Consider the following 12,440-nt stretch of genomic DNA (forward strand, 5'->3'; position numbering starts at 1 on the left):
AAAGTGATCTTGAAAGAGGTGAACTATTTATTATAGGTCAAACAAATTTATCATACGGTATTTATCAGTTAATTTTGTATTTGTCATTCAATTTTCCTACAGTTGTCTTGATGATTTTCTGCTTACTATTAAACATCTACATGTCAGACGTAGGTTAAAGCATTCAAAATATATGATCCCTAATACAGCATCCTTATATTCTAAGGAAGACTTGCAGCATGTAGTGATTTTATCTACTTTATTATTTATTTTTTGGTGCTGGGGATTAAACCGAGGGCCTCCGGCTTGTTCTCAGTATATGCTCTGCCCCTGAGATATAATCCTACCCCTTATTGTGTCTTTAATTTTTCAGATGATAGGTTGGTGGATTTTTAAGGTGATAACTTAAAAGACTTGATGTTGATTGGTGAGAGTTTTTCTTCATCTGATAATGATAAATCTACAATATTTATCTTGTAGGTTTGTGAGGATTAAGTTAAAGGTGTAGAATGTTAGGCATATAGTAAATACTAAAAAAAAAAATCACCTTTTAGTAGATTTAGAAACAAAGAGATACAGCTCTCAAGGTACACTTGTGACAGAATATGGAAGATGTGAACTAACAAAGTGTTAAGTATACAGTGAATGTAAAATTGAGTATTTCTGAAATGTGATAGTGATTATGTAAGTATGAAGAACAAATTAAGATTCTTGAAAGCTAATGTGAACAGGTTAAAGATACAGGGCAAATAAAAGTAGGGTTCCAATTATAGCACTGAAGGTTGCATTCATGAGATATTGGTTTAAGTTGAACTTCACAAAATTGCCACTGTTTTGGCTGAAACACATAGAATATGGGCAGTTACATATGGTCCACTTGTATTTTGAGAGGGAAAAAATGCGGAAGTAGGGACTGTGAAGGAAAGGGCATAATTCTTCAGGTGTAGTCCAATTAACCAGGGTAGTCTTATTTTTAATACAGAATGGCTAGGTTCATGCAGATGTAGATTGTTTAGTTGCCTCATTTCTTTGTAGGAAAAAGCACCACTTCAGTAAGTACCTGGATGCTTATGGAGACTCTTAACCTTCATTACAGTTCCAAAGAATTAAGAAAATTTATAAAAAAACAAAAAAGGTGAGAATATTTTTAAAAAAATATTTATTCTTAAGTTTTAGGTGAACACAATATCTTTATTTTATATTTACATAGTGCTGAGGATCGAACCCAGTGCCTTGTGCAAGCTAGGTGAGCACTCTACCTCTGAGCCACAATCCCAGCCCAAAGGTGAGAATATTGAGTTAAGCAGACATAAAGTGACACACAGATCTCTTTATGTCAACAGTGGCTACCACAGAGCTTCCTCAAATTATTTTGGAAAGAACATATAATAGCCAGGTGCAATGGTGCACACCTATAATCCCAGTGGCTCAGGAGGTTGAGGCAGGAGGAGTTCAAAGCCAACCTCAGCAAAAGCGAGGCGTTAAGCAACTCAGTGAAATTCTGCCTCTAAATAAAATACAAAATAGGGCTAGGGATATGGGTCCGTGGCCAAGTGCCCCAAGTACAATCCCCAGTTCCAAAAAAAGAAAAAGTTCAATTATACAATATTTCAAGATTTGACTACAATACTGCAATAGTTAAGAGCAGTTATTTTTCAAGAGACTGTCATTTCCAGTCATCTTAAAATACTCCCATAGCAATAAAGTCAAGTGTGGTCTGAGGTTTTCTGAATATTAGCTGTAGCAGTGAACAATATTTTAAATCTATGAATCTTTTAAGAGCATCATGTCAGAATGGTCTATAGACCAAAACAAATTTTTCATGTCATTTGTCAACTGGCATCAAAGAAGAATTTAATTCCTGTGGCCAAGTACTTTATTCTCCAAGGTAGCTGGACTAACCTTTTGCAAGAGATAATGCACTTAGACTCCCCAAACATACCCTTACTTCTGGAAAAACATCTAAAAATACACGAAATTGCCCTTCCAGGGGAAAAGCTACCCTCTATCCAACATATTCAGGTTAGGAGAAAGTGATAGTACTGTGATTCCCTTTCTCCCATACTCCACTGTTTTAATCTCTGTCCTCTACAAATTACCCAGTCCTTTTTTCTATTTCCCCCATCATGTTATTCTAAACACTTTAAATTTTTAAACGGTAGGGCTGGGGTTGTGGCTCAGCGGTAGAGTGCTCATCTAGCACACAAGAGGCCCTGGGTACGATCCTCAGCACCACATAAAAATAAATAAATAAAATCAAGGTATTGTGTCAGACTGCAATTAAAAAAAGTAAATAAAAAAAAAAGGTCCATTGACAACTAAAATATATATTTTTTTAAAAAAACTGTATTGACATTAAAAAAACCAACAACAAAAAACCAAAAAAAAAAAAATTAAGTGTAAAATAGTATACAATTTGTACTATTCAAGTATTTGACGTGATTTTTTAGTTCAATATGAAAACAAAAGAACTTAATATTAGATGAATCCTGTTCTAGGACTCAGAATTTCGAGTATTTTTTCATGGTTGTATTTTTTAGGTCAATTCCCTGAAAATTTGATTTTTGGGGGGCATAATTAGCAGCCAAGTACAAGTTTCTCATTCTATGATAGGTGGCATGTATGCATGTTTTGGAAGTGAGATGCAAACTTGGTCTCTGGCAAATGGATACAGAATTTTTTTAGTTCGTGCACACAGTTCAAGTGCTTAGACTTTACAACATCATTCCCTCAGCACAACCTCACTTATTACACAAACTATAATAATCAAAATAATTGAAACTGATTTGAACCTGATTTCTAATAAAAGGCATATTGTGGGCACCGTTCCCACTTCTTGAATTTTACCTTCTTGGCAACCAAACCTAAGGATAATAGGCAGAGATGTCTCTTAGTTGGCAGAACACACAATAAAACCTAAGTATGTTCCCCAAGGTTGATATTAAGAATGTCAAGGAAGCCAAAGAAGGAAGGAGTGTTAACCTAATCCAAACTAATGCAATTGTTGTGGGACTTTTTCAGGAGATACCTGACTTCATATGAGGATTAAGAAGTAGCAATGTATGTGTGTGCAGCAAAATGATTGTGATTTTTTTTTTTAAGGGGATTCTGTCCCACTGAACGTGTACATGCTTCGTATAAAATCTACTTTGTTTTGATGCCACTGACTAGAATTAAAGATCTCTTCCCATGTGTGAGGTGACTTGCGATTTCTTTTGCTTTAAATGCCTGCCTCCAGGGTGGGAGTCGGTTGGAAACCTGGGTCTAAGGGGGATGGGAATGGGATGGCTCCGACTGTGAATCTGAGAGCTGCATGTGTGAGAAAAAAAATCCTCCTCCAGCCTCGGAGGGGGTGTCTCCCCCAATACCAGCTCCCTCCCCCCGGGCTCGTGGGGCGGGTCTGGTTTGTTCAGTAGCAGCAGCGGCCGCAGCAGAACCCCGGGGCTGAGCGGCAGCGGCCTCCTGGCAGCGCGGGGAAGCGGCGGCTCCAAGACCGCGAGGCCCTGGGGAGATCCCACCGAGGCTGCCGCCGGCATGGAGGAAACGTCGTGCAGAGCCAGAGCCAGCGGGGAAGGATTTCCTTCCCAGCTCAGCGCCCCTACAGGTTGGCGGGGCCTGCTCCGGGCATCAGCGAGGTGGAAGAGGCCTGTGCCGTGGGCCTGGCATCGGCAGCCGGCGAGCGAGGCGGGCACAGCGGGATAACCGGCGAGCCTTAGCCGCTCTCGGGAACCTACGCCGCCACGGCTGCTCATTGTCTCTCCCCTTCCACCCGGGGGGCAAACAGGAAGCGCGCCGCTAGGCCGAGCGACGGACGGGTACCCGGACCAATGAGCATAGCTGACAAAGAGCGTGGCAGCGAATAAGCGCGGAGAAGAGGGGCGGGACTTCCGGGCGGGCTGTCACCCTCTTCCCCCCTTTTGGGCTGGAGGCTCCACCTTTTGTGTTTCCCGCACAGTCAATCAAAATAGGAAAAAAAAATCCCCGGACCGCTCCGGCCGTGTCCGCCGCCGCTTCCCGCATCCTCTCCCGCCGCCGCCGCCTTCGCTCCTCACCATGTGTAAGGCGGCGGGGAGCCCCGCCTGAGGTGCCCTAAACACACTATGACCGGTACGTAAAGCCGAGAGAGAGCAACCCTTGCTGCCGCCGCCGCTGCCGCCGACCACAGCCAGCTCGGGGCCGCCGCCGCCGCCGGCTCCCGGCCCCGAGCGTGCGACCGAGTGTCTGTGAGAGGCAGAAAGCCGCACTCCCCTCCGCCTTCTTCCCCTCCCCGCCAGCCACCGTCCAGCCCTCAAGCCCCAGCAACGCCGTCTCCCCGCCGGAACCTGGGGCAGGCGGCCCGGTCCGCCGAGAGCGCATCCCCCTGTGTGCGGGCGCGGGCGGGCGTGTGTGAGTGACTGACGGTGCGAGAGGAGCGAGCGCGAGTGAGAGCGAGCGGCGCGAAGGGAAAGGGGAGGAGAGGAGAGGAGAGGGGGCAGGGGCAGCGCGGGGAGGAGGAGGAGGAGGGAAAGAGGAGGAGGAGGGTTACAGCCGCGGCGGGCGGGGGCAGCAGCAGGAGGGGAGGAGGGAGCCGCCGAGCCGCCGCCGCCGGGGGGCGGGTGGGGGAGGGGAAGGGGCCTCGGTCGGGGCTCGGAGTAATTTCGCCGCGGCCCGCGGGCCCCCCTCCCTCTCCTCCACCCGCCTTCCTCCCCACCCCCAACCCCCCCCCCCCGCGCTGTGCCTGCAGCTCCCGAAAAGCCCGTGAAACAAGAGGAAATGGCTGCCTTGGACGTGGACAGCGGCGGCAGCGGCGGCGGCGGCCACGGCGAGTATATGCAGCAGCAACAGCACGGAAACGGCGCGGTGGTGGCGGCGGCGGCGGCCCAGGTGAGGAGCGGCTGAGCCCCGGCCCGGCTCCCCCCTCGCGCCGCTTTCTCCTCCCCTCGCCGCTCCCCTCCCTCCTCTCCCCTCCCCTCCCCCGCCCCGGGAGCTGCCCGCCCGAGGCGCCAACGCTCCGACCCCGCCCGCGCTCCCCCGCCCGCCGCCTTTTTGTGCGTGTGTGAGTGTGCGCGCCCTCCCGGGGTGGGTTCCGGGCGGAAGGTGGAGGCCCGGCGCGCAGCCCGCCGCCCGCCTGCCGCGGACGGGGCCGGTGTGCGTGCGAGCGGGAGGAGAGCCGAGGAGGAGGAGGAGGAGGAGGAGGAGGAGGAGGAGGAGAGCGCGGGCTGGCTCGCCCGGGCGCAGCCGGCTAGGACCGAGCCGCACTTCCTGTGCGAGCAGCGGCCCGGCCCTAACCGCCACCCCCTCCCTGTCTCCCTCTCTGAACCCGCCCATCGGGGGTAGGACACTCAGCCGTCACCGCTTGCTCTGTTGGCCGCTACCTGCAGCAAGATAGGGCCGCCATCGCCGGGCGACGACGAGGAGGAGGCGGCCGCCGCAGCCGGGGCCCCAGCCGCCGCCGCCGGAGCGGTAAGTCCAGCGCGCGCGGCCCGCCCCCGCCGCGGCCCTGCGCCCGCCATCCCGGGCCTGCGCCGCGCCAGCCCCAAAGGCCTCCCCGGCGCCCGCGCGGCCGGGACACGCGCGGGTAGCGGAGCCAGGGCTTCTTTACTGCTCTGTGCATCCCTGTTTGGACCCCAAGTAAGCACAGCCTTTCTCGAAATTGTCACTGTGGTACCTCGCTGAAAATTCTCAACAAAATGAAGTCTGAGAGGGCGGGGGTAGAGGACTCCAAAATGGATGTTTGAGCAATTCATATCTCTGCTGAAAACTCCTTCGCTGAACACTACATTTTCAAGCACAGCCTATCGGCCATAGATAGTATGAACTAGAAAGGCAGTGTGTTTAGTTTCTAGAATTTTTGAGTCTGGAGCGTTTTCTGCTGGAAGTTACTAGATCTTAAACTGATTTAAGTCGAGAAGGTTTAATTTGAACTCTTTGTATGCAGGAATGAACACAGTGCTTTTTTTAAGTGACCTTTCAAAATGGTTGAATTTTACTTTTTGCAGACAACTACAAATTTGTAATAATTTTTTCTAAGCGTGGTAAATGAAACGTCCGTTTAGCAACCGTTGAAATTTGCAGTTATTTATATAGTACTTAAGCTTTTGAAATTGAACACTAATATCAGTGTTAGAAACAAGTACAGGTGAAGAATTTTATCTTCATGCTCGTTAATGCATATCATACAGTAGAATTTGGTTGGCAAACTTTTCATTGTATTAAATGACTGCTAGTTCTATAGGATGTGGTGGGTTTCTTTTGGAAGTGTTTCTAGTGTCTGGGGAATGGGGAGGAACTGGCAGTGTTAGATGATGGTGTAAGACAAAATTAGTAACACATTGTAGAGTATTTTTTACGAATTTTATATTTGTTTGGATCGTTGCTGTTGCTTTAGTGTAATCTGTACATGTGTGCATTTGTTAAAATAGTTGAAACACTTCTCAGTCTAATTTTTTGTGGATTATAAGAATTAATTTGTGGTGGAGGGTTTATTTATTTATTTTTTGGTACTGAAGATTGAATTCAGGGTCCCTTTTGCCACCGAGCAACATATACACACTCACACACACATATATATTGTATATATATAAATTTTGAGATGGGCCTTGTTAAGTTTCTGAGGTTTACCTCGAACTTGGGATCCTCCTGCCTCAGCTTCTCTTTTGGAGGTATTGGCTACCATGTTGGCCTGAGTAGTGATGTTTTGAATGGTCACTGTAAAAAGAAAAGTTTGATATTTGGTATAGTGAATATGTAGGCATTTCAAGTTTAAGCTAATGCATTGTTAAGTTTATTTGGAATTTTAGTGCTTCAGATTATGCTATGGGGGATGTGAATAGTCTTAATGTCTTAATTGTGCTTTTTAAAGTAGATTAAAGCATAAAAGTATAAAATCATGTTTGTGAGAAGCATTGTTATTTAAACAAATCTGTGGATTGGCAAACCAGTTTTTTAAAAGTATATTCCTCAGGACCCCAGAGTGCCAAAACACATTAAATGTTTATAAACCACGCACAAGTAAAATTGAAAATTAGACTTCTACTTTTTAAGTATTTCAAATAGGCCAAAATCTTTTTCCTAATTTGCCAGATTTACATATCACCTTATAGATGGGGGAAGGGTGAAGTGAAGAATAAAGAAGGAAGTTATGGGTGAAAATGTTATGTGTCAGTCTCAAGCCTAGGATTAGAATACTGTCTCCAACTGTTTCCATGTCTCTTTAGATCTTCTCTGAATTATCACATAATCACTGACAACACATTTACCATCCCATCTTAAATAGAATCATTCTGAGATATCTGAGATTTATCAGTCAGACACCTCATAATTTGGCAATCACAATAAAATGAAAATTAGTTTTTTTCCAAAATAGAATTTTGTATATTGAAAATTAGTTTTGCTGGCAAACCCTTAGAACAGATGTATGTTTGGCACATCTGCATAATATTTTTCACTTTGAGTAAAGTTGATAAGTCTGTCTTAGGTGTTTGCCTTAGCAATAATAAAGATTATTTTTTTCCAGTTCATGCCCCCCCCCCCAAAAAAAAAAAATGAACTTAGATGCAGGGGCATTTGTGCAGTCCTGTAATCCCAGTGGCTTGGAAGGCTGAGGCAGGAAGATTGCAAGTTGAAAGCCCAGTGTCAGTAATTTAGCTAGGCTCTGAGCAATTTAGTGAGTCCCTGTCTCAAAATAAAAAGGGTTGGGTATGGGGCTTGGTGGTTAAGCCCCACCTGGGTTTAATCCCTGGTTTCAAAAAAAAAAAAAAAAAAGAACATAGATAATAACCTCATTTTAGTTACTTAAATTTCTGGGAATCATGAGAAATCAGAGAGTGTTTTTGTAGTTGTGTTTTTAAAAATTTGTGGAATAATTTTAGATTTACAGGAAAGTTGAAAATAGAGAACTGAAAATTACCTTGTACCCTTCACCCAGCTTCTCCTCATGTTAACATAATTGTGGTACATTTATCAAAATTAGGAAATTAACATTGGTATAGTAATAACTAAAGTAATTACAGGATTTATTTGGATTTTGTCAGGTTTTCCACCAATGTTCATTTTCAGCTCCATAGGATCCATCTTGCAGTAACCACATTGCATATAGTGGAAATATACATATACAATTCAACATTATGCCAGTTTAGCTTGATATTTCAAGATTTCAAAGGGCCTTGAAAGGCAATCAGCTGCACTAAAGATTTGCTTTAAAGAATATGAATTTGGAATTTGTTAAAAGTGTTCTCGCCTATGTATAATGTCCCAAAGCATGGATTCCCAAAGATGGAAGCAGAACTCTTTTATACTTTATTACTAAAAATGTCTGGAAATTAAAAAAGTACACCTATATGCAAGTATTAACTTGTGCAAACTACATTTGTGTGAACTTATGGATTATTTATATGCCTATTTCATTTGTACTGTAGTGAAATAAACTGAACAGATAAATATTATGAGTCATTGTCTGATCTTTGGTTTAAGTTGTAAATTTAGTGTTTATTAGTTTAGCACATAAATGTTGGTGAACTAAAATAAATGAATAGTAGCTTATTTCAAGAAAAGGTTATTATTCCATTTTGTAAGATCTACAGTATCGTTGTAATTAATTTATTGAAGTCTGTTTGAGTTCTATTAATTTCCCTTTAAGGTCTCAACCTGCGTATTTGCTTAAGAGTGGTTCTTAGTTTGATTCCACTTTAGCTTCACAATTGTTCTTGTTTTCAATTGTGTGTGTGTGTGTGTTGCTGGGGGTTGAACCCAGGGCCTTGTGCATGCAAGGCAAGCACTGTACCAACTGAACTACCAGCCCTATTTCTGGCTTTTTGTATAGCCATCTGTGGGGACTGAAAAGTTAATTATCCTTTCAAAATACTAAGCAATAAGTGGTATGAATTTTCTTTTCCCTTTCCACAGGTATCTTCTAAGAAGTTTCATCCTTTTTTTTCTTTTCTCTCAATCCCATCCCCCTCATTTTTATACACAATTGCATCCTAGGATGCCTTTGTAATGAATTTGTTATAGTAACATCACTGCTGGTACCAACCTTTGATGCCCTCCCCTCCGCCCAGGCTGCTGTAGTTTGGGGTCCTCTTCATTTTGGGCTTGTGTGTTTAGAGAGGGACACTTTCATGGCCAAATGATATTTTGTTAATTGTCCAAAAAGAATACTAGAGTTACTAATTAAAACACTGGACTTTTCTTTAATTTGTAAGTTCATACAGGGGGTTATCTTATACCTAAACCAATATTAATTCTTGTCTTGGTTATGGGTGTTTGTTTTTAATACTGGGGTTTGAATCCACTGGTGTTTTACCTCTGTGCTACATCCCTAACTCCATTTATCTATCTATTTAGTGCTGGGGATCAAATCCAGGACTTTGTGCAAGCTAGGCAAGTGCACTACCGCTAAGACACATCCCTAGCCCTATTTTTATTTTACTTTACTTAAAAAAATTTTTAATTGTAGATGAACGCAGTGCCTTTATTTTGTTTATTTAGTTTTGTGTGGTGCTGGGGATCTAACCCAGGGCCTCACACATGCTAGGCAAATTCTCTACCACTGAGCTAAACCCCAGCCTCTTAGACCTATTTTTTAAAATTTTGAGAGGGTCTAGCTGAATTGCTGAGGTTGCCCTTGAATTTCAATCCTCCTACCTCAGCCTCCAGAGTATCTGGAATCACAGGTGTGTGCCACCATGTCCAGCAGGGTTATGTCTGTTTCCCTTTGATTCCCTTTGATTGAGCGCTTCCAATAATTCAACACAACATATTATAATGTTTTTGGTGGCAGATGACTTTCTAATTTATCCCTTTCCTATTATTTATTTTATATTGTCTCTTAGTGAGATGAAATTTCGTTGATGAAATTTATTTTGCAAAATGAGTGGACTTAGAAAACTTTAATTTTGAAATATTTGGATTTTTTTCATTGTGGAATTATGGAAATAACAGGTTTAAAATGAACTTATAGCCCTTTTAGAAGGTTCTAATACCTCAAAGTTGATTTTATTGATCCATTTTTATCATTCCATTTCTGTCATTTTCTTTGCAATGGTTTTAAGGTAAAATACCAGTAATTATTCATTCAATAAATTATATATTGATCTTAATTTGTGCCAGCAATTGTGGTAGCTATCTAATGGAGGCTTTTTCTAAATCTTTTCTTTTAATCTTAGTAATCACCAAAACTTGGGATTTTGACGTGCTCTAAAGTTTATAAATATTTTCCTTTTGGTTCTCTTGACCTTTCCTGCAAGATAACATTTTGTCCATTGTGAGCGTGTCATATTCTTCCTTTCCCTAAGCATAGTTTTAGTTGAAATCAAAGTTGGATTTGGTGACACCCCCACCCCCATTCTGTTTAAAAAATCTGTTTTACAGCAGATTTTAAAAACTACATATCTGTTGCATAAAATATTTGTTTTGTTTGCCTGAAATTTTTGCTTCAGCTATTTGTTGCTGCCTCCCATCTTTGAGCTTCACAGATTTTTAAAAATATATTCCTTTTACCTTGGGCTTATTCACAGAAGTTCATAATGCTTTCTCATTTTGTCTTGGAGATTTTGCTTTCATTTAGTGACCTGTTTTGCTGGGGAAAATGATACTACAGTTTATTTTATTTATTTATTTTTATTATTAATTAAAAAATTTTTTTTAGTTGTCAGTGGACCTTTATTTTATGTATTTATTTACATGTGGTGCTGAGAATTGAACCCAAGCCCCCACACATGCCAGGCAAGTGCTCTACCACTGAGCCACAATCCCAGCCCTACTGTTTATTTAGCTTCTGCAGAGGGGATAACTTGGGCATATTTACTCAGATTTGTTATTTGAGTGGTTGTATTTATTTTCAAGGAATTTCTTGACTAGAAATTGGTGGTTGAATATCTTTGTCTCAAAAAAATAAAACTGTAGGTGCCATAAACTTGACATTTTTTTAAAGAAAGGAAAGTGGTCAGAATGCCAGTATTGTAAAATTGATTTATGCATGAACTAGTATATATTTTTTTAAATTTTTTTTTTGTAGTTGTAGATGGACACATACCTTTATTTTGTTTGTTTGTTTTATGTGGTTCCCGGGATTGAACCCAGTGTCTCACACATGCTAGGCAAGCACTCTACCACTGAGCCACAATTCTGGCCCTTCTTCTTTTTCTTCTTCTTCTTCTTCTTCTTTTTTTTTTTAAATATTTTTTAGTTGTAAATGGATCTTTCATTTTATTTTTTTATTTATATGTGGTGCTGAGCATCAAACCCAGGGTCTCCCACATGCCAGGCAAGTGCTCTTACTACTGAGCCACTACTCCAGCCCGAGATAGTATATTCTTTTATTTAAAAAACTTGTAAATTGGGGCTGGGGATGTGGTTCAAGTGGTAACGCGCTTGCCTAGCATGTGTGAGGCCCTGGGTTCGATTCTTAGCACCACATAAAAAAATAAATAAAGATATTGTGTCTACCTAAAACTAAAAAATAAATATTAAAAAAAAAACTTGTAAATTTAATTCAGGCTAGAAATAGTTAATAGTTGATTCTCCAAATAAATAATAATCTTAAGGTAAAGATTAGATTTTAGACTTACTTTTTAGTGTATAGACTTTAAATGTCCTTAGTTTACTTAAAATGCCAAAAGGCTGAAGTGAAACATGAAAGATGAAATAAAATTTTAATTTTGATACCAGTTGAAGTTGAATGACATGTGACTTTAATATCTGGTGCTTCGTTTTCAAATTTAAAATCAACAGTTTAACTATATAGTTTAATAAGTATGTATTTTAAAGACAGATGATTTTAGTTCAGGCTTGGAGGTTTGTACTGGGTCCACAGTTTCTCTGCCTTTAGTCTCTTCTGCCTTTCTTTCAGTCTCCTTCCTTGGACATTAGTTTATCTTTATAAAATACAGATGTGATTGCACTTGCTTATTAAGTGTTTATAGCTGTCATTCACTATCTGCAGGACAAAGTCCAAGCCATGTAGTAGGATCTACAGGCCATTTATAGACCTTGATGAAAATGTCTAGTTTTGTTCTCCCATTATTTTTGTCTATAAATAGGAGCCTTTTTGGATCTTGTTTTGAACTTCAAACTCAAAACTGCATATTATTCTTTTTCTTTTTGTCTGTAATTATGTTGTTTCTATACCTTTCTTAATACCTCTGTTTCTGACAACAGTGAAATCTTACATATTTTAATACTTCAAATATATTGCATGTGAAATCTCTCCTCCAGTCTTTATGTTCCCACATAATAGTTTCATCAGGTGGCTAGTATATGCCACTTTTCACGTTGTATTAGTTTGTGTATGTCTGCTTGGATGGAGTGTGAACCATTTGAATATAGGATTGTATTGTTTACTCATTCATCCTTATTAGATGTGCTTTTATGTTCTCATTATCTAGTGACATATGGAGTTATAGAAAATTATAGATAGGTTTGTAAATAAGTGGAATAGAGATGGCTTGATTTTGATGGTGAGTAAATCATATAGGGTCCTA

General features: G+C 41.5%; 1 protein-coding gene across 1 annotated transcript in view; it reads left to right on the forward strand.

Annotated features, from left to right (window-relative positions):
- Positions 1-3,397: 3,397 nt before the first annotated feature.
- The window catches only part of Sp3 (Sp3 transcription factor), a 53,150-nt gene continuing 44,107 nt past the window's right edge, over positions 3,398-12,440 (forward strand). Inside the window, exons 1-3 of the mRNA XM_076866881.2 lie at positions 3,398-4,086; positions 4,703-4,842; positions 5,296-5,421. Of these exons, the coding sequence (XP_076722996.1) occupies positions 4,080-4,086; positions 4,703-4,842; positions 5,296-5,421 (273 nt within the window). The 5' untranslated portion in view covers positions 3,398-4,079. The remainder of the gene's footprint in view (positions 4,087-4,702; positions 4,843-5,295; positions 5,422-12,440) is intronic.

This window comes from Callospermophilus lateralis, chromosome 9 (genome assembly GCF_048772815.1).
Source record: "Callospermophilus lateralis isolate mCalLat2 chromosome 9, mCalLat2.hap1, whole genome shotgun sequence".
Taxonomy (NCBI): domain Eukaryota; kingdom Metazoa; phylum Chordata; class Mammalia; order Rodentia; family Sciuridae; genus Callospermophilus; species Callospermophilus lateralis.